Source organism: Telopea speciosissima, chromosome 7, assembly GCF_018873765.1.
Source record: "Telopea speciosissima isolate NSW1024214 ecotype Mountain lineage chromosome 7, Tspe_v1, whole genome shotgun sequence".
Classification (NCBI taxonomy): domain Eukaryota; kingdom Viridiplantae; phylum Streptophyta; class Magnoliopsida; order Proteales; family Proteaceae; genus Telopea; species Telopea speciosissima.
The window spans coordinates 56,437,048-56,460,035 of record NC_057922.1 but is presented as its reverse complement, the minus strand read 5'-3'; the positions used below and the strand labels follow the sequence as shown (position 1 = coordinate 56,460,035).

Below are 22,988 nucleotides of genomic sequence, written 5' to 3'. Positions count from 1 at the left end.
GCTGGAGCAAGGGGTCATCTGTGTTCCGTTTGTTCAGTCTAGTGATCAAGTGACTGATATTCTTACTAACGGAATTGGTAGTAAATTATTTTGTTCTATTATTTGCAAGTTGGGGATGTTTGACATGTATGCACCAACTTGAGGGGGAGTGTTGAATGTTCACGGATTACCCGTTGATCCGTGACCCGGCCCCGGATACATTAAAGTGTCCAAGTTCATTATGCACATGTTGCACATGTGATTTGACTAGGATTTTATTTCCTTTATTGTAATGATCTCTGATTATAAATAAAGAGGCTGTGGGCACATTGTTCATAAGCCATTATTCAATTTCAACAGATTTCAACAGAAACCTTGGTATACAGACACTTATTATGCAAACCTTGGTATACAAACACTATTTTAAGCTAGAAAGCAGGACAAACACTTATTTATGCCTAATATCATTTAAGTAAATGTTTTTACTTAAAGATATTATTCATAAATAAGCAAATACCCCCTATTTGAATCCAATAAAAATAGTTAAAAAATAAAATTCCAAAAGGATAAAAAGTCAATCCCCAAATTCAAGAACAAAAACTGGATTTTCAGCGGTAGGTGCAATTTTCAACTTTTAAATGCTAGGGTTTTTCTTAAATATATAAATTCCATAAATCTTAATATGTTGAAACGTTTCTAAAAACCAAGTGTGGTAAAATATTCATTTGTTTTGATGTCTAAAAATATTTTTTTCATTCAAAACGATTTTGACAGCATTCACGCTCACCAATTAAGGTTTGACCGAAACATAACTTCTTCAATATAAATTAGATTTAAGCAATCTTGGATTTATTGGAAAGCTTTCAGTCAAACCTAATTTGGTGTGCGCGAATGTTGTCAAAATCGTTTTGAATGAAAATATTTTTTTAGACATCAAAACAAATGAATATTTAACCGCACTTTTGGTTTTTAGCAATGTTTTAATATATTAAGATCTATGGAATTTTTTGATTTGAGAAAAACCCCAGAATTTAAAAGTTGAAAAATTATACCTACCGCCGAAAATCCAGTTTTTGTTCTTGAACTGGGGGTTGACTTTTTGTCCTTTTGGAATTTGATATTGTAATTAATTTTATTGGATTCAAATAGAGGGGCATTTTCTTTATTATGAATAATATTTTAAATGATATTAGGCATAAATAAGTGCTTGTCCTAGTTTCTGGCATAAATACGTCTGTCTTGGTTTTCCAGTAAGTCAAACTCCTATTTGGATTTTGTTGTTGCAAAATCTGATAGTGCTATTATGTTTAAGTGGCCTAAAATAGGCTGAGTACCAAGTTTCAGGCCCAAACTAGGTCTAAAACCCACCGAAACCAGCCTTCGAGTTCAAAAAGAAAAAAAATGCACCAATTCAGTTTTTTGGCTCGGCAAAACCAGTACCGAAACAGAGTTCTTGAACCTTGGTAGAAAATCGATCATTTGTTATATATGTAAGCATATATATATGTGAATTAACTTACTGACAATTTAAAACACTCACTGGTGTAAAAATTTAAATTGTTCCACTATGTTTCCATGCAGCTGAGTTTATTATTTTAATTTGCAGCTTCTTTTGAGTTTTACCTGAGTAGTTGGATCCCTTTTCCTTCTTTATGTTATAGGATCTGAACATTGGGATAGCATTATGGCTGGCAGCTAGTGGTGATGGGTGGCTGGTTGAAGGGATTTCGAGCAACCATGAAGAGGATCACCGTCGCATTAAGTACAAGTCTGAGGCCAAAATTCTTCTGGTTGGTTCTGGTGCTGACGAACAATGTGCTGGCTATGGCAGGCATAAGACAAAATACAGGCTGAGCGGGTAAGTTTATCTTGTTAGAAGAGATATTTAACCACTTCTTGAATGTAAAGCCCTGCTGCGAATGTTTTCTTTCTCCCTTCACCTGGAAGTGGTGTGTAAGTAGCTGTGGCAAATGTGCAGGTTTATTCAAATCCACTCAAACTCAGCACCCTTCTCCCTAAGAGGGGGGGGGGAGGGGAGTTCAAGCTTGATGTATGTAATTGTCTATATTTCTGTGCATGTGTGTGTACATATCAGTCCCTGGGGATACAGACATTTCGCCAATTTTGGCAGATTCAACTCAAAATTTTGCTGTATTTTGACCCCAGAGAAATTTTTTTTTTGCCAATTTCAACAGATTTTGCTTGAAATTTCAAACATTGATCACACCACCAGATTGTAGTGTATGACTACACCTGTTAAGTTTATTTTCTCTGATTCCTGCTTTATGTTCGTTCCTAGTATCCTATTCTTAATGGGTCCCTGCACTGCCTTGCTCCATTTATAACTGTTGAACTCCAAGAAGAATGAGAAGTGTGCGGGGAGAACTGAAAAGGCAATAGCCAGGGTAGAAATCAGAATTCATAATCATGGGTAGTGGGACCCAGGTCTGGTTAGGAACTTTTCGGATGTTCAATTTGATCTCTATGCAGGTTTCAGGATGGAAGAATTGGATAAGATTCAGATAAGGAGGAGGAGGAGGAGGAGCTGTGACCTTCTGTTCAAATTACTCTCTATGTGCATGTGCGCGCTTGTGTGTCCCCCCACCTTTTCCTTTGTCTTTTATTTAATCTCTGAAACAAATCAGTGATCAGATTTTAATGGACCTCACCTTTTCCTTCATCAAGACACCACACTTCAAAGATATTGTTGTAATATGGGTTCAAGGGTAAAATTGTCCTAGGGGTAATTGTGTCCTTGTACCTATTCTAGATGTTCTCTATCATATTATAAATAAAGCATGGCTATGGTCACATTGATTAAGCCAGTATTCACGGAATTCCACATGGCATCAGAGCCAAAAATATTCCGGGAATATGGGAATTGAAATTTTTTCCTTTTTCTCTCTTCTCCTTCGTGATTCTGCCCTAAGGACAGCCACCACCGCCAGCCCTCCGCCACCACCACCACCACCACCACCACCACCACCAGCCCTCCTCCACCTTCCGCCAGGCCCTCCGCCTCCTTCTGCCACCACCGCCAGCCCCCGCAAAGCCCCCCCACCTCCTTCCGCCTCCACCGCCAGCCCCGCTGGCCTCTCGCCTTCCATTTTTTCTCGCGAGAGGCTCTCTCCCCTTGCCGTTATTTTTTCCCCACCCTTGATGGTGTGTTGACTCCCACCGAGGGTCCTTTTTTTCCCTCCTTATGATCTAATTTATTTTTGGAGGCCTTGTTTTTGGATTTTGCGATTTTTTTTCCCAGCCAACATGCATGACGTTTTGGGGATCACTTCTACTTCTTCTAGTTCTGATGGTTTGTCGCAACGTGACTTTATTTCATTTCCGGTGAATACCATCAAGTTAAATGGCAGCAATTATCTTATGTGGTCTCGCTCCTATTTGTTTGCTATTGGTTCTCGTGGCTTGTCTGGCTGCATCACGGGTACTACGGTCAGGCCTAGCGAGGCTGGTTCTGCATAGGATCACTGGATGAAGCTTAATTTCTTGGTCATGTCATATCTGGTTAATTCCATGGACCAAGAAATTGTTGGGCGATACCTTCTTGATTCGGCTGCAAAAATTTGGAAGACAGCCAAAGATACTTATTCTCAGGTTGGGAATGCTGCCCAATGCTATGAACTCCATAAAAAAATCCACTCTACAAAACAGCTGGAGTTGACACTTTCTCAGTATTACAATACCATGTGTACGATGTGGCAGTAGTTGGATTTTCTGGGCACTTTCACTGCAACCACTGATGTTGACGCCACGGCCTACCGAAAGTGAGAGGTTGGTTTACGCGTCTTTGATTTCTTGGTCTGCCTGAATATTGAGTTTGATCATATCCGATCGAATATTTTGAATCGGGAACCTCTCCCAACTCTTGAACAGGCCTATGCGATTCTCTCGGCTGAGGACAGTCGACATACAGCCATGGTTCACCTTGTTACTCAGGAATGCTCGGCTCTTATTTCTAGTTCACAATCTTCCTGTGGGGACTCTTTCCGGTCTGCTAGTACTGATCGGCCATCTGGTGATCGCCCTCCCATTAAATGCGATCACTGTGGGAAGGAATGGCATACGAAGGACCGATGTTGGAAGCTTCATGGTCGCCTTGTAGACCCTCGCAGGAGTGGGAGGGGTGGGTTCCAATCGGCCCAATAGCACCCATGCTCATCAGGCAACTACTGAGGACCAGCCTGATCCTTCCCTTCCACAGGTTATGGTGTATTTGCAAAATTTTTTTTACAGGATATGGTGAATCGTTTGGACACATCTTCTTCGGCATCTGTATCTCCTTCCATGGCTGCCTCGGCTCTGTCTCTGCCTACTAATCCCAATACACCTTCTTCCACAGGTATTTCATTTGGTGGGAATTGCACCTCGGTCATGCCCAATTCTTGGGTAATTGACTTAGGGGCAGCCAACCATGTGACCGGTACTTCCTCTTTTTATTCCACATATTTTCCTTTATCTGGTCATAGTAAGGGTCGTGTTGCTGATGGGTCTCTTTCTCCTATCTCGGGAAAGGGATCTGTGCAGTGTTCTTCCTCTCTTAACCTTTCATCTGTGTTACATGTTCGAAGTTCACTACTAATTTGCTTTCCATTAGTAGCATAACTAAGGATTTAAACTGCAAGGTAACATTTTTTTCCAACCCATTGTTTATTTTAGGACTTGGCAACGGACAGTACGATTGCATGTGGTAAGGTGGTAAGGTGGTTGGTGGTCTGTACGTGCTTGACGGTTCCCGGGCAGCTTTGACGTCTCAGCCTACATCTTCTGATTTTGATTCTGTACTTTTTGAATTGAATAATTGGCATCGTCGTTTGGGCCATCCTCCGATTGGTGTTTTGTCGGATTTATTTCCTAGTTTAGTGAAACGATGTAATAAACATAATTTTTTTTTGTGATGCTTGCACTTTGGCAAAGCAAACTAGAAGCATTTTTCCAATTTCTGATAATAGAAGTTTGCGTCCTTTTGGCTTGATACATTCTGATGTGTGGGGCCCTGTCCGTTGTGTCTCTAGCTCTGGGTTTCGATGGTTTGTCACTTTCATTGATTGTTTCAGCCGGATGACTTGGGTGTATTTAATGCATAGTAAAAGTGACGTCTTCACATGTTTCACTATATTTCATAAGATGGTTGAGACACAGTTCGATGCCAAGGTCAAGATTCTCCAATCGGATAATGGGAAGGAGTATATGGATGGTGCCTTTAGGTCATATTTGGACAGCCATGGGATCATTCATCAAACTTTTGTTGTCTCCCGAAGTCTTTGGTTGTGTCGTGTTTGCCAGGAATCACCATGTATATGGCAAGTTTGATCCCAAGGGATTGCAATGCATATTTCTTGGTTATTCTGCTACCCAGAAGGGGTATAAATGCTATCATCCTCCTACCCAAAAAGTGTTTGTCACTATGGATGTAGTGTTCCGGGAGTCTGAGGCTTACTTTAAATAGCCGGAACCTCTGCAGGGGGAGATTATAAGTGGTGAAGAGGTCCCGCTGATTGCTCCTCTAGACATTGAGATACCTACTATAGAGGATGCTTCTGTTGAATTCAAAGATGGAGTTACTAGTTAAGAAGAAGAAGTGGGACAACAAAAACAGGCAAAGGGGGAAAAAATGTGTACACTTGGGGAATTGATTTTCCTCTGGACGGCCGTCTGTACAAAGAGACCACCACCACTGATTCTACTCAATCGGCATCTGTTCCTGCTCTAAGTCTTGCTCCTAGTTAAATTTCTAGTAAGCCTCTTGATCCCAATCTTGATTTACCCATTGCTATTCAAAAATCAAGGAGGAGTTGTACATTGCACCCTATTTCCAACTTTGTGTCATACAACTCACTAACTCCTGTTTTCCATGCCTTCGTATCTTCTTTATCCACTGTTTCCATCCCTAACAATTGGCAGGAGGCAATAGCCGAACAGAAATGGAAGGATGCGATGAATGAAGAAATGCATGCCCTTGAGAAAAATCAGACCTTAGATTTGGTGAGTCCTCTACTAGGGAAAAAACCTGTTAGTTTTAAATGGGTCTTTGTTGTGAAGTACAAGGCTGATGGCTCAGTGGAAAGGTACAAAGCAAGACTTGTTGCCAAAGGGTTTACTTAAACCCAAGGAATTGACTATCAAGAGACCTTTGCTCCTGTAGCAAAGATGAATACTGTACGGGTTATTATCTCTTGTGCTGTGAATCAAGGATGGGAACTCCAGCAACTTGATGTGAAGAATGCCTTCTTGCATGGAGACTTGGAAGAACATGTTTACATGGAAATACCTCCTGGTTTTATTTCTTCACAAACTCAGGGAAAGGTATGTAAGCTGAAAAAGGCCCTATATGGTCTGAAACAATCACCAAGGGCTTGGTTTGGCCAGTTCCATAAGGCTATGATTGCTCATGGGTATAAGTAGAGCAATGCTGATCATACATTGTTTGTTAAGAAGATAGGACAGCAAGTGACAATGTTAATTGTCTATGTTGATGACATAGTTATCACAGGCAGTGATGCACAGGAAATCCAAAAGTTGAAGACTTATTTGGGCACCGAATTTGAAGTCAAAGATTTGGGTAGATTAAGGTACTTCTTAGGGATTGAGGTTGCCTATTCAGCTAAGGGCATATCTCTCTCTCGAAGGAAATATACCTTGGATTTATTGAAAGAAACAGGGATGCTTGGGTGTAAACCAGTAGATACCCCTCTTGAACCCAACACTCATTTGAAGAGTAAGGAAGGTGACCCGGTGGACAAGGACAGTTATCAGAGGTTAGTTGGCCGATTGATCTACCTCACATACCCGGCCAGATATCACATTTGTTGTAAGCCTTGTCAACCAATACATGCATGATCCTCACTCTTACTTAGAAGTAGCATACAGAATTTTTCGTTACCTCAAGTCATTTCCTGGGAAAGGAGTCTTGTTCTCTCCATATAGCCATCTCCGGATAGAAGCGTATACTGATGCAGATTGGGTTGGCAGTCCTGATGATAGGAAGTCCACATTCGGGTATTGCACATTTGTTGGAGGAAACGTAACTACTTGGAGAAGCAAAAAGCAAGCTGTTGTGGCTCGATCTAGTGCTGAAGCTGAGTTCCGAGCTATGACACAGGGTATTTGTGAGCTTCTTTGGCTCAAGGGGCTTCTTCAAGATTTGGGGATGCATACTGATCTTCCTATACGGCTCTACTGTGACAGTAAGTCCTCAATCAGCATTACTCACAACCCGGTTCAACATGATCGTACCAAACATGTTGAGATTGACCGGCATTTCATCAAAGAGAAGTTGGAACAAGGGATAATCTGTATCCCATTTATTTAGTCTAGTGAACAGCTGGCTGATGTCCTTACCAAAGAAATCAGTATAAGTTATTTTTTCCTATAATTAGCAAGTTGGGCATGTTTGATATGTATGCACCAACTTAAGGGGGAGTGTTGTAATATGGGTTCAAGGGTAAAATTGTCCTAGGGGTAATTGTGTCCTTGTACCTATTCTAGAATGTTCTCTATCATATTATAAATAAAGCATGGCTATGGTCACATGGATCAAACCAGTATTCACGGAATTCCACAGATATGTACGAAAAGTTGGTTTGCTGAAGTTAAAGAAGCCTTAAGAAAGATGAAAGTAGGCAAGACACCAGGACCATGAGATCCCAATAGAAGTGTGGAAGGCCCTAGGAGTATGTGGGGTATTTTGTTTAACCAAGTTATTTAATAAGATTATGATCATAAGGAAAATGCCAGATGGTTGGAGGAGAAGCATTGTAGTTCCGGTTTACAAAAATAAGGGTGATGTCCAGAGCTGCAATAACTACTAAAACATAAAACTAATGAGTCATACTATGAAACTTTGGGAGAAGGTTATTGAAGCCCGTTTGAGAAGAGAGACTAATATCTCGAAGAATCAATTTGGTTTTATGCTAGGTAGATCCACAACTGAAGCTATCTACCTACGGAGGAGGCTCATGGAAAGATGTAGAGATAGCAAGAAGGATCTCCATATGGTCTTTATTGACTTGAAGAAAGCCTATGACATAGTCCCTAGAGATTTAATCCAACTTGTTCTTGTGAAGAGAGGGGTGTCGAGTAAATATATAAAGGTAATTAAAGATATATACGAAGGTATGGTGACCAATGTGAGATCTATGGGATGCTAGTGCAAGGAATTCTCAATTACGGTTGGGTTACATCAAAGATCAGCCCTAAACCCTTATTTGTTTGTGCTTATCATGGATGAGTTAACCAAGAACATCCAAGACAAGGTACCGTGGTGTATGCTCTTCACCGATGATATCGTTTTGGTGGATGAGAACAAACCAGGGCTTGACGCTAAGTTAGAGATGTGGAGATCAACCTTGGAAACAAGTGGCTTTATAATTATTAGATCAAAGACGGTGTATATGATGTGTAACTTTAGTCACACTATTATGAATGATGACATGCTGAAAATTAGGGAGAGAGAGATACTGCCAAGTGACTATTTCAGATATCCGGGGTCTATCATACACAAAGAAGTTGATATAGATGATGTTTCACAAAGAATTAAAGTGGGATGGATGAAATGGAGAGGTGCGATCGACACATTCCTTTAAAGCTTAAAGGAAAGTTCTATAGGATTGTTGTTCGACTTGCTATGATGTATGGGGAGGAATATTGGGTAGTTAAGAAGTGCCATGTAGCGAAGCTATGTGTTGCAGAGATGAGGATGTTAAGGTGGATGTGTGGCAAAACTAGGAAGGATAAAGTGAGGAACGAACATATTAGAGCTGATGTGGGAGTTGCCCCGGTCAGCAATAGGCTCTGAGAATGTCGTCTTAGGTGGTTTGGCCATGTGCAACGGAGGCCTGGGGACACCCAAATCAGGGGGAGTGATCCGATTCCGATTGAAGGAGCTAAAAGAGATGGGGCAAGCCTAAAACGATCATAGGTGAGGTTGTGAAGAATGACATGCATAGTTTGGGTCTTATTCCAAGTATGACCTCAGAGAGAGCCTATTGGGGGGCAAGGATCCACGTTGTCGACACCATGTAGCTGAAATTTTCCTGATTTTCTGGGCTATCCTCTTTCCTTTTAGTTGCATTTTTCATTTCCCATTTCTCACTTTTCTCATCTCATTTCTTCAGTTGTATTCTTCATTCCTCTTACTTTCATTTCCCTTTATATGGATCTCAGTTTTCACCAAGGTTCGAGAACTCGCGAGATCTCGCCGAGTTTCTCGGTTTTGGGCAAAACTGAGTCAAGTTGCTAGTCGGTTCCTAAAAGTGCAATTTCTCGGCCGAGATCTCGAAGGTTAAAATCAAGATATTTTTAGTACAAAAAAAACAATATCTCGGTGAGATCTCGAGATCTCGGCGATATCTTGGTTGGGCCCAAAGGTGCTATTTACTTGTATTCAGCCCAATTTTCACCCAAAAACCCATTTCCAACATAAGAGAGCAGGAACAGAAGTTCTTAGGCTCTAAACCAAGGGGAAAAACACCTCTCCTTCAAATTTCTTCTTCTTTCTTTCGATTGTTGGATGGAATGCACTGTTTGGAGTTAGATTGAAGTGCCAAAGTGAAGATTCAAGTGCCAATTTGGAGCATCATCACCTATTTGCAAGATTTCAAAGGTGTTTTCTATTTCTTCCCCAAATCTATTTTTTCCAAAAAAAATTTTTATAATCCTTGTTAGATTCATGTGGTTTTAATATATGCTGAACATCTTTGCTCGATCTATCACTTCATGGAGTCGGATTTTTTTTTTCAGTTAATAAATTATTTATTATAATTTCTGGAAAAATAAATGATTTATATGAAAAAAGAAAATGAAAAAAATAGGATGAATAGTGATTGTTTGAAAATGATTTTGATATATGTTAAACTACTTGGGATGCTCTACAGCCCCATGGATTATTTTATTTTTCAGATTTAATAAATATATTATAAAAATAAAAAATATATATATATAATATTAAGGAAAAATACTTATTGCTTATGGAAAATTATGTACAACATATGTACATAATATTCAACTTCAAATGGTGTCAAATTCATCATTACATTATATTTTTCTTATACTTTAAGGTATAAATAGTTTTAAAAAAAATTCAAAATATTATTTTTAATTAACAAATAAATACTAGGGTTAGGGGATAAATAAGAGATAGTTATTTCATAGTTCTAGTAGTTTGACATTACGTTTAAGAGTTATGAATAGCATACTTTAAGTCTTGAATACCTTACTTTAAGTGATCCATGGTTATTAATACATGCTTTTTTATGTAACAGTGTAAACATAAGACATTTTGTATACAATGTCCGATATAGCATGGCAACATGGAGTTCCCATGTCCATGAGACAAAAAGAAGTCCAAATGCAATTATTGTGGAAAGTTGCTATCCGGAGGAGCCACCAGTTAAAGCAACACTTGTCCGCATGCAAGGATGTTTCATCATGCCCAAATGTTCCTATCCAAGTGAAAGTGGCAATGACACAACATTTGAAAGGAGGAAGATTAAAAAAATCTGAGAGGGACAAAATGCAACAAGAGTTTAATGAGGCAATACTAGAGAGGGCTAGTGCAGAGGTCCGTGGCGGAGATGATATTGACATTGGGCCTCCACCTGGTGAGTTTCAATCAAAGGCTGAATGGAGAATTTACCAGTAGACTTTGACTGAGAGTAGACAAAGTTTTCATTTTGATAATATAAGAGCATATGAGCAAGCAAGAGGAGCTGGTGGATCTGGCTCAGCTGCACCAGTGCAAGAAGATGAGAGGAGGAGAAGCACTGGGACAAGAAATATACCACTACCCCAAACCCGACCATGAGTATAAGGTCCAGAACCCATTTTTAAGCAGGATCCCACCACTTTTAGGCAACAAGATGCCTACCAGCCAACCATCCCACAAGTATTTGGTGGTAAACAAGAGAAAGCACGAAAAGCCTTCAGCAAGTTCATGCTTTACCATGGCATTCCAGCCAATGTAGCACAAGGAACATACTATAATGCATTCCTTGATGCTGCAGGGAGGGCTGGTGCAGGATGGAAGGGACCTTCACCATTTGAATTATACAATGTATATTTGCCTTAGGAGGTAGAGGAGCTAAAAGAATACATTGATGGTTTGAAGCCAATGTGGGAGACATATGGGGTTACTCTTATGGCTGATGGTTGGACTGGACCTACTAGGCTGTCCATCATAAATTTTATGGTGAGTTGCAATGGAAAGACTATATTCTTGAAGTCTATCGATGCATCAAAGCATATAAAGGATGCATCATACTTGTATAAGGAGTTGAAGCAAGTGGTGGAGGAGGTAGGACCAAGGAACGTTATCCAAATTGTGACGGATAACGGTTCCAACTATAAAAAGGCTGGAGAGAAGTTGATGAATAAGAAGAGTAAGAGGATCCGGCTCTTTTGGACCCCATGTGCAGCCCATTCTATTGATTTAATGCTGAAGGACATGGGGAACAAGACTTTGGTGGCGGGTGTGGTAAATAGGACAAGACAAGTGACAACTTTTGTGTACAACCATTCTTATGCTTTAGCCTTGATGAGGGAGAAATGCAATGGAGATTTAGTGAGGCCTGGTGTCACTCGATTTGACATTGCATTAAAGAGCTTTCAGAGTAAGGCGATAGGTCTAAGGTGTATGTTTGCAAGTCATGAATGGTTTGGTTGGCAAGGTTCTAAGTCAGAAGAAGCAAAGGTAGCACAACAGACCATTGCAAATGATGGATTTTGGAAGGACTTGGGAAAGTGGTTGGCATATTAGAGCCAGTGGTGGCGATCGAGGATGGTTGATACGAGAAGAAGCCTATTTTGGGCCACATTTATGCTGCCATCCAAAAATGAAGGAAATGGTTAGAGCTGCTATACCTCGAAGTCAAAGTCCTACACTAACATCATTGATGAGCGGTGGGAGAAGCACTTGAGTCATCCATTGCATAAGGTGGTGAGTTCAACATACTTTATACTTTAAATGTTATAACTTTTTTACATTTACATATTCAAAACCCTAAAGGCATTAAAGCGATTAAGTCACTAACAAATCATATTTGTGGTGTTTACTTTACCAAGATACTATTTGAATCCAAAGTATCACTACTCCCATGATCTTGGGCTAGACATAGAATTGTTAGAGGCGTTCAGTTTCTATCGAAGTTGGAGCCCCATCCAAAGACACAAGCTGCTTGCAATGATGAGGTGAGAGTATGGGACTTTGGCACTTTGGTAGTTAGTTTATGAATGTAATTACTAAATAGGAAATACTAATGCCTCAAATTGAAAATAGATCAAATACTTCAGAGAGGCCTCAGCAAGTTTCGGTCGAATAGCTGCAGTGAAGGGTAGACAAAAGTCAGACCCTGGTAGGTGGCATGATATTACATTTATGAATTATAATTTTATCTCTTTAGAATGTACATATTCTTACTATTCTATATTTGTAATGCACATTGTGGTGGGTGCTTTATGGTACAAGTTCACCCAACCTGAGGAAGGTAGCAGTGAGAGTGCTCTCACAAACTTGTTCATCCTCCGGATGTGAGCGCAACTGGAGTACATTCTCATTGATACATTCAAAGAGGCGGAATAGGTTGGGTAGCGAACGACTGGAGCAGCTTGTGTATGTGTACTACAATATGAGATTAAGGATGAGGTACATACGTGAAGGAATTGAGGCCAATGATAAAGAACCCATTGAACTGTCCAACATTTTTCAAGAGGACTCTGATGACGATGAGGATCCCCTATTCCAGTGGGTGAGGGATCGTGGTACACCTGATATGGATCAATCTGGGGGTAGGCCCGACCCCACCATTGCGTCTGTAACCGGCACTGATGTTGATGAATATATGTCGACACAAGAGGGGCGTGCACATGCAGAGTCACCGAAACCTTTTGAGCCTACTGTAGGAAGTCCTGCTGATGATGATGATGACACTGGTGATGCTAGTGATGGTGATGGTGATGCTGGTGGTGGTGGTGGTGGTGAAGCTGCTGCTGCTAGTGGCATGCGGAGTGGCGGTTATTATGATGATCGTCATGAGGGGATGCGTGAGCAGTACGAGCAAGAAGTTGGAACGTAGGACCCTGTGCGTTTCACTGGTGAGTCTCAGTTTACGCATGCCACTCAAGATCAAGACCATGGTGGCCACCCTAAAACATACAACAGAAAGAAGGGTCGCAAACACTCACATCAGTCATATGCTTAGGAGGAGGACAACAAGAATATAAACACCATGCTTACAAGTTTCGGAAGCATGAGTATAGATACTACTAGTGAGCATCGATCATGCAATCATCTCAAAGCCATCATCATGGCTATGACTATGGCCAGCAGAGCACCGGTTCTGATTATAGTGCCTATGGTCAGTATGGGCAGTCAGCAGCTGAGTATGACAGTCAAAGCTCTGGGTTAGGTGTTGGGTATACATTCCTAGTCCCAAACCAGTCATACATGCCTCATACTCAATATGACAATGGCATGGATCTTATACCTCATACCAACGACCTCCCATGTACCCTAAGATAGGGAGATTGGTATATGTTGATCAGAAGACTTATATGGAAGTTGTGTCACACTATCTGCAACACTATAGCAATTCCATGACATGGGAATTCTATGTGGATCGATATAGGGATGAATTTCTTATTCAATCTCATTTTATGTAACAAATTAAGTGAACATTGATGTAATGTACATTTTATTTGAATGTTTTGATTGATGTGTGCCATAGTTGTCATGGCGTGCGATGGCGTCCTGGCAGAGAGAGGCTGCATGGCGACCTACGCCCATGGCGACCCTCTTTGATTTCTTCTTCCGACTCTCTTTCCCTCTTCGATTTCTTCTTCTTGTCTTCGATTTCTTCTTCCCTCTTCGATTTCTTCTTTCCCTCTTCAATTTCTTTCGATTTCTTCTTCGATTTCTTCTTCCCGTCTTCTTTCCCTCTTCGATTTCTTCTTCCTGTCTTCTTTCCCTCTTCGATTTCTTTCGATTTCTTCTTTCCCTCTTCGATTTCTTCTTCGATTTCTGAATTTTCTTCTTAAAACTTGAGAAACAATAGAGAAAAAATAAAACATGGCTTGAGTATACATCTATTAACACATTAAAAATAGAGAAAATAAAAAATAAAACATGGTCGACATGCTCGCCATGGCAACGCCATGGCGGGCGACATGTCGATATATCGACGTGACACCCCTCCACCGACTTGGATCGCCGTGACGCCGTGACAACTATGATGTGTGCTAATTAGAATGTTTTGATTGCTAATTTGCTATGTTTTACTAAATTATATATAGATTATGTTGTTTTAGTACGACTCGTCGCCTACCAACCTATGGTCCAAAGTGAAACTCATATTTGGAATTGTTTTTTGGCAAATCTGGGCATGCCATTGTGTTTAAATGGCCTGAAATAGGCTGGATACCAAGTTTCAGACCCAAAATATGTGTACAACCCACCGAGTTGGGGGTCCGAGTCCAAAAAAAAAAAAATGCATCAACTCGTCGAGATCTCGGCTCGACTCGGTTTCTGGCCTGGCCGAGATGCCACCGAGACCCGAGTTTTCGAACCTTGGTTTTCACTACTTTGTTTTGAAAGGATCCATGTGGCCGACCCCATTTAGTTGAGATAAGGCTGAGTTATTGTTGTTATAATCATATGTAGATCAAAATGGGAAACCCTAGACACGTCTAGGAAATTGTCCTATATGGCCACTATTTCTGCCATATGGAATATCTAATAGGGCTGAGATTTTGCGGACAGGTAGACCTGAAGGTCCCCTGCTCACACATCAAGCTTCAGCCTGAACAGAGTTTGCCAAGTGGCAAAATAAAGCATGGAAAAAATCAGAAATTGCCACATCATGCTTCCATCTAGCAGAACTTGGGAGTGCCCGTGTAGCATAGTTGTCAAGGCGTCGCCTGGTGTCTGGGAGGTTGCCGCCTTAGTGGTATTGAACGTCTTGGCCTTTATTTATGCCATGGAACTAAATCTCCGTAAAAAACTTGCAGTTTCGACCGAGACAACTCGGTTTCACAGCGAACCGAGACAAAACCCTAGGAGAGTTTAAAAATACCAAGTCTCCAATGGTTTCAACTACTTTCGACAATATTTCAGAAATTTCGATAGTTTTGAACAAAAAATACCAAGTTTCGACCAATTTTAACCAATTTCAACCAACCCAGTTTAGGTAGTTTTGACCAGCTCATCATATGTCGAGTTTTACCCCAAAAATACCAGGTTTTGACCTGGTTTCAACTAGTTTCGACCAAATTTTGGTTTCTGGCTGGTCGAAACCTACGTCGGCACCGAATTCTTTATCCTTGATTTATGCCGAATAGCATTTTTCATTTACTTAGCATAATAAGCAAATGGCCCACCTATTTGAATCCACTAAAAATAGTTAAAAATCAAATTCCGAAAGGATAAAATATCAACCACCTGGTTCAAGAACAAAAACTGGATTTTTGGCGGTAGGTTAAATTTTCAACTTTTTAATTTTGGGGTTAACCTCAAATTAAAAGATTCTATAAATCATAACATAGTAAAATATAACTCCTTCATTATAAATCAGATTTAAGCAATCTTAGATTTGTTGGAAAGATGGTTTTGTGGTCTACCTAATACAAAAAGTCTCATGTAAAAATAAAATGATTTGACCAGTCAAACTTCTTAGAGAACAAGAACATTTATCTAAATCGAGAGCAGTTTAGTCACTTCTAGATAAGATCAGATTTTCTAATAACAATATAAACCAAATGTCAGACTAGATATACCATGACAATGACCAATTCCAAGAATAGTATAAACCAATTGTATGTTTGATTGTTTCAAACTTCCAATAGCTTGCTTCTTCAGTTCTGTTGTCTTCTAGTTCTATGTTGATTTTTAATGACTTGATGTGGCTTGATAATGATTTTTGATGACTTGATGTGACTTAATGTGGCTTTATGTTGACTTTTGATGGCTTGAATGCTTGATATGGCTTAATGTTGATTTTTGATGATATAAGGTATACACTGTAACATACTAAATAATGTTGGAAAAGAGGGGAAATAAAAATAATCCTTGGGAGCCTTGGTCGCCTGGGTGACGCCTAGGCGGGCACCTTGTCGCCTAAACACTTAGGCACCCCTCCTCTTCCTTGGGTTGCCTTGCCGCCTTTACAACTATGATGTGTAGGAAATCTTCCTAGACTTGCCTGATTAGGAAACCTTTTTGCCTATGCTAAAATATGATCTCAATCATATGTGATTAATGTAGGTGATGTTGGTGTATTGTATTTTTTAGATCTCTACTTTCTATCTTTTTCTTTTGAAAATTGTGAAAATATGTTCAAGTAGCAGAACACATGCTCTTAAGCTATTGCACTTTTGTGGGAAGTGTATCATCTTTGATGTGAAGATTCTGAGAGAGCCACCAACTACTACTGTGTGAATATCTTGAATCTCAGTCTCCTGTTTTTACCAATTTGGTTGAATGTACATATGCAAGCAGGTTTCTCTTATTATTAGTGAAATTTTTTTCTTGTTCTCTGTATTCTTCTGTCTTCTTGATTTTACTCATTCTACTGATGACTATTTTATCAGTTGGCTTGGGCTGCATGAGGAAATGAGACTGGATATGCAGAGAATTTGGAAAAGAAATCTAGGGAGAGATGACAGATGTATTTCTGATAATGGCAAGGAGGTAGTTCTCAAAAAGTCAAACAATCTTTTCTCCTTGGCTGCTGACACATTATAAATGTCTGATTTCTTTGTATTTTCTAGGCTAGGTTTCCATTCTTGGATGAGGATGTTATCAGGACTTTACTGGATATGCCCTTATGGGAGATTGCTGAACTAGATCAACCAATGGGTAGAGGAGACAAGAAAATTTTAAGAGAGGTGCGTACAATTTCTTTTGTTTTATTTACTTCTCTTGTTACCGGATGCATAAATCTTCTTCACCAGTGAATACTTTCTTAATGACTCATTGCTGTTTTAGTATAGTGCAAACTGACAATCAAGAGCAAAATATGAGAGCCCATTCTGGTTTTCTAACAATTGACTATTATATAGAGGGAAAAAGAGTATTACTGTGGATTGCACGTTTTACCTAGACAAGAAAAATGTGGTGTGCTCTAGATATTTTTATGGGTTTTCCTCCTTGGTCTATCGGACATTGCTGATATAATAGAGTCCATGACTCAACTTTGTGTTTTTTTTTACACATAATTTATTCTTTCAACGGCCTTTTTAGCTTTAGATCGGCTTGGAATTTTGTGTGTAACCCTGGCCTCTCTGTCCCTTGGCACAAATTAGTCTGGTTCAAAGGCCTCATCCCTCGCCATGGCTTCACGGTCTGGAGAACCCTTAGCCTTTGCCTTCCAACCCAAGCCTTCCTTCTCCACCGAAATATCCGTGTCTCCCCTTCATGCATCTTCTGTTGGAATGGCTCCGAGGACTTTGCCTACCTCTTCTTCACCTGCCCCTTTTCCTCCACCATCTTGAAAAAAGCCCTTTCGACCATTTGCCTCATTGCAGGAGACCCTTGCCCTTTGATAGAGAATGGCTTTGGTTGGACATGACCTTCCCTGGCTGCACTAGCTATGACACTATTGGAAAGCTTGTGTTTGGCTCCGCTATTTACCATATCTGGATGGAGAGGAATCTTAGGAGATGGACCTCCAACTCTCGGTCTTTCGATTTGATTTGGAAAGCCATCTCTTTTGATGTTTCCTCCAAGCTCAGCTTTATCCCTCATAGGTCCATTTTTGATACCCCAAGGAACGGGCATATTGTTGTATCATGGGGTTTAGATATTTCTTCTTTGCAGCCTCCTTCCTCTTCTTAGGTAGGCTAGAGGCTTGCGGCTTTTGTTTCTCCCCCCCCCCCCTTTTTTTTTTCCCGCCCCCTCCTAGGGTTTGGTAATAGAATTTTTATTCACCAAAAAAAATTTATTCTTTCAAAAGCACATTTATATTTGGATGTCTGGTCAGGCTTCTATATTAATCCAGAAAATGTCTATTTAGAATCTCATTTTGCATGATTAAGCTCATGTCTAGGTTTTTTATTTTTTATTTTATTTTATTTGCTCCATAATCATAAGAGGACTGTGGAAATGTTAGATGTGTTGATTAAATGATTCATCAACATTTGTCTAATGTTTGATTTTATTTATTAGGTAGCTCCTGCCTTTTGCATATAATGTGTCTAATAAGTTATTGATTAAATGGAAGTTGCTATTCAACAAACCTCTAAGTAGGTTTTAGCAGATGGGTCTTGTGGTGACTCGTACTAGTGCTAAGTTTATTGGAGTCTCATAACATCAACAAATCAGTTGCTGGTCATCTTTCTTAAATATATATATGATGGATTCTTTTGCTGAATGCTAACCAGATACCATGTTGTCTATTGTTAACTTGCTTGAAGGTTGCATGGTTGTTGGGTTTAGAAGAAGTTTCAAGTCTTCCAAAGAGAGCAATCCAGGTATGTTCCCTTGCTCACTAAACCTGTGACATGTCATCTAGGGACACATTTCTGCTTTTTTCATATATCCTTATGAAGTCAGTTTTATTCTTTTGTTGGTAGTTGGTCCCTCCTTCGTTTGGCCAAATAAAGTTAAAATGTTGCTTTAAAGGTGTTGAAGTTATTGGTTTTATGTGTAAGGGGTACATGGCAATGTGTACCGTGGGGGTTACACTTGTGTCATGTACACATCATTAAATATGTGAAAGAACATTCTGGAATAGGTACAAGGACAATATTACCCCTATGATAATTTTACCCTCGAACCCATACTACAACACTTAGTTTCAATTTAGCTGCTAACTGAGTCTTCAATGAGGAGATATCTACATCGTCGTCAAAAGGCATTTTCATTTCTCAAAGGAAGTATGTTCTAGACCTTGAAGAGACCGGTATGCTTGGATGCAAGCCTATTGATTCCCCTATTGAAGTAAATCATCAAATTAGCTGCACAAGAGGTGACCCGGTTGACAAGGGAAGATATCAGCGCATTATAGGAAGACTGATATACCTTTCTCACACTGGACCAAACATTGTCTATGTTGTGGGAATGGTTAGCTGATTTCTTCATGATCCAAAGATTCCTCACCTTGAGGCTGTGTATTGAATTTTGTGATACTTAAAGTCTGCTTCAGGGAAAGGTCTTCTATTCTCTAATAACAACAATTTGAAGTTAGAATCCTTCACTGATGCTGACTGGGTTGGATCTATAGATGATCGGCATTCCACCTCTAGATATTTTACCTTCCTAGGTGGAAATTTGGTCACATGGCGTAGCAAGAAACAGTTTGTTGTATCCAGGTCGAGTACAGAAGCTGAATATTGGGCCATGGCACAAGGAGTTTGTGAACTAATCTGGTTAAAAATGCTTCTCAAAGATCTGGATGTTACTTCTGAAGACCCTATGAGGCTCTGCTGTGACAATAAGGCTACAATTAGCATTGCCCATAATCCAGTTCAACATGATAGAACTAAACATATTGAACTGAATTGCCATTTTATTAAGGAGAAGCTTAAAGAAGGCCTGATCTTCATACCTTTTATCACTACTGAGAACCAATTGGTCGATGTATTCACCAAGGGTTTGACTTGTAAGTCATTCCATTCTGCTGTATTCAAGTTGAGAATGTGAGATATCTATGCACCAACTTGAGGGGGAGTGTTGAGGATAACCGTGTCCAGATTCATTGTATGTAGGCTAAGAGCTGTGCCAGTGTTATAACTCAGCCCTAGCCATCATACCTTATTTGTAACTGTTATATTCTCATGATAAATAAGAGCGGCCTCTTGTCATATTTGACAAGCCAAATCATTCTCTCTTTTCTCAACTGTTTTGGAAGATTCTATGGAAACACCCTTTTCAACTGAGATTGATCTTGCTGTGGAGTATATCGAGTTTGTGATTCCACCCAAGTTCTGGAGAGACAGCCACGGCTTGAGAACTTCATGCCCAGCTATCATGAGTTGCCAGAGTACTTGTACGGGCTGAAATTGAACATTTATAATACATAGCTGATTCCTCGACTCTACAAAACTCGAGGACAAGTTTCTGCAAGCCAGAGAGAGCTGATGCAGTACAAGGCCGGCATAAGAGGAGAAAGAAGCAAAAGGGCCAGCGCAATAAAAAAGGGAGTACCCAGTGCACGAGGCTCCCGCCACTGCATGGTCTTGGGAGGGCCATGATGTACGTAGCCTTACCCATACTATGTGAGGGATTCTCTTATACCTTGTCAACATCTACTGTTACTCTGTTAGTTCTCTACTAAGTTACAGAAGCTTGTAGTTTTAGTTTCCTTATTCAGTTCTGTCCCCTAGTTGTTGCTGGTGTAACTATAGTTTGAACCCTTTGATTGGTGTCAAATTTGGTGAGTTTACTCCTTACCCTTTTACTTCAAATGATCTGAGTTTGTAGTCCAGTATTATGCCTGATTTGAAGGTAAAGTTTTACTTACTAATTCTATGTTCATCTTGTTTCTATTTTTTGTCCACCTATTTTACTACTAATCTATCCATTTGCTCTTGAAACTGCCCACATTAGACCATGACTTAAGTTATAGTCAGGCCCATACTTGGGCCCATACGCTGGTTATAACTTAAGCCCCATACATGTTGCTGCCACGTGGGAAGAATATTTAGTTAGTTACTATGTTGTCATAGTTTCTATTTCTCTGTGCTTGTTTTGTTGCTAAGCCTTTTTAGCAACATAGGAATTTCTAGTTTTATGTTATGGCAACTTAAATCTTTTAGGAAGTTTCTATTTTTAAGTTGTAAGCTACTTGGTAGCAATTACTTTCTATTTTTGTAACCCATACTTCTTATTTTATAAATACAAGAGAAGGGCTTGTAGCCCACGATTTTGGCAAACAATTATTGAGTCTTCTTCAATGGGGCAGCACCTCCGATGGTGAATTAGTAGCAACCAAGGTGGTGAATCCTGCCGCTGGCCAGTAGTGGTGAAGCCCTGGGCATATCTTCTCCTCTTCTCTCTTCTCTTCTTTTATGTTCTCTGTTTTTTTTTTTCTGCATATTCTCAGATTGTGTGGGAGTGTTCCTGTTGCATCTTGGACTGCTATTTGAGGGTAGAAAGTGGGATTCAGTCTTCTCCATACTATTTTGAGGGATTCTCTTATACCTTGTCAGCATCCACTATTAGTTCTCTACTAAGGTACAGCAGCTTGTAGTTTTAGTTTCCTTAGTCTGTTCTGTCCCCTAGTTGCTACTGTAACTATAGTTTCAACCTTTTGATTGAGTTCAAATTTGGTGAGTTGACTGCTTACCCTTTGCTTTCAATTGATCTAAAGAAGTAGTCCATTGATATTGCTGATTTGAAGTTATTCAAGTTTTCCTTGCTAATTCTATGTTCATCTTGTTTCTTTTTTCTTTTTCTTTTTTGTCGACCTATTTTACTCCTAATCTATCCATTCGCTCTTGAAGATATTTTAGTCACGAGTTCAGCAGCCTTAGGCCAGCATTCAATCCAAATTTCAGCCCCATTGTTGGGCTGGTTTTGGGAGATATTGACCTTTCCATTTTCTGCCCTAACCTAATTCACTGCTATCCTGTTCTGTGGGTTAGTTCCATGAGTCTGTCCTACCAGGTTAGCAGAATGCATAAAAAAATCCGATGTTGAAGGGCAATTTTTTATTACTTTCTTTCAAGTGCCTTTGACCAATAGGACCGCTACCTCTTTAAATCATGGCTAATTTTATTCCAAATATTAATTAAGCTTCTCCATGTGTTCTGGCACTTTCCCTATATATAATTGATACGTTGAGTTATCAATGTATCATGATGAACATGCATTGTCTGGGATATACTAATGCTATTTCTTCTCAAAATCTGTGTTGTGTGCTAACATACATGAAACCACCGAGTCCTGTTGAGTTAGTAGCTGATTACTGTCAACTGCTGATTGGGGGTCATAAAGTATCTCTCAAAATCTAAGCAAAACCACTTTAAAGGCCTGCATATTTTTTAACCGGGCAGGAAAGGAGAAACATTTCTCAAATATTGAGTTGATTCACAAGTTTTTGTACTATAGTTTTTTTCAGCAGTTTGAAATTGTTAGAACCTACGAGACTCTGATTTTATTTTCTTTTCCAGTTTGGTTCGAGAATAGCAAGGGAATCAAACAGGAAGAATTTTGGAAGCAATCGTGCAGCAAATCAGGCATCTGCAGGAAGTGTAGTTATCCACAGGCCAACAGGTGCAACTTGACATATTGTCTCGACACAGGCATCTTTAGTAAAGGTAGTCACTTCGTTGTGTCTATATTTAAGAGGGAGGGCCATGTGATCATTGTTTTGGTACTAGCCTGTGTTGTATTTGTGATGTTTGTCAATTGGCCAGGGCCTTGATCTGCTTAATACCATGAAGATGGACAACAAAATACAATGTGAGAATTGGCTACAGGTTGATGTTGGCCTATGCTTCATGCTATCTTCCTCACTGAAGAATGGATTGGGGGATGTGTAGGAAGTGAATTTTGCCCGCATCATTTATATGATGGGTCAACCCTGTAAGAATGAAAATAACATGGAACTACCTAAATTTGAATTGTTCTTTCAAGAGAAGGGGAGACCAATGAGGTCCTGGCAATATTGGTCAAACCCATCAAAGGGGGTTGGGGGAGAGGGGAGCCAAGGTCATTTTTGGTTCTTTGTTTACATAAATGATTGTAACAATCTAAATTTCAATAGATTAAAATTAGAATTATATGTATAAACTGTTCTCTGCCTATGTTCATGTCACTAGACATTTTTATCCAACAGTTTTTTTTTTCTTATATTTCAAAATTGTGCATGTAAAATATATGTTATTTCCCCTTTTGTTCTTTGTAATTCCTGGGAATGCCCAGTTTCATTCTTTTTAATCTTCTATTTAATATATTCATTCTGCTTCCAGGCAAAAAAAAAAAAGTCCTTGAATCTTTTTTTTTTCCCGGTAAGATGTCCTTGAATAATCATGTGACATGGATTATTAGTTTAATAACCAATTTG

The 22,988-nt window shown here is 39.7% G+C and overlaps 1 protein-coding gene across 3 annotated transcripts in view; it reads left to right on the top strand.

Annotated features, from left to right (window-relative positions):
• The window catches only part of LOC122666573 (asparagine synthetase domain-containing protein 1), an 81,369-nt gene extending 59,009 nt beyond the window's left edge, over positions 1–22,360 (top strand). For 2 of the 3 annotated variants that reach the window (XM_043862586.1, XM_043862584.1), the window contains exons 10-14: positions 1,641–1,837; positions 16,570–16,669; positions 16,750–16,866; positions 18,394–18,450; positions 22,093–22,360. In XM_043862586.1, coding sequence (XP_043718521.1) covers positions 1,641–1,837; positions 16,570–16,669; positions 16,750–16,866; positions 18,394–18,450; positions 22,093–22,206 — 585 coding nt within the window. In that variant the 3' untranslated portion in view covers positions 22,207–22,360. The remainder of the gene's footprint in view (positions 1–1,640; positions 1,838–16,569; positions 16,670–16,749; positions 16,867–18,393; positions 18,451–22,092) is intronic. The other variant, XM_043862585.1, reaches the window with a different exon arrangement.
• Positions 22,361–22,988: the final 628 nt, after the last annotated feature.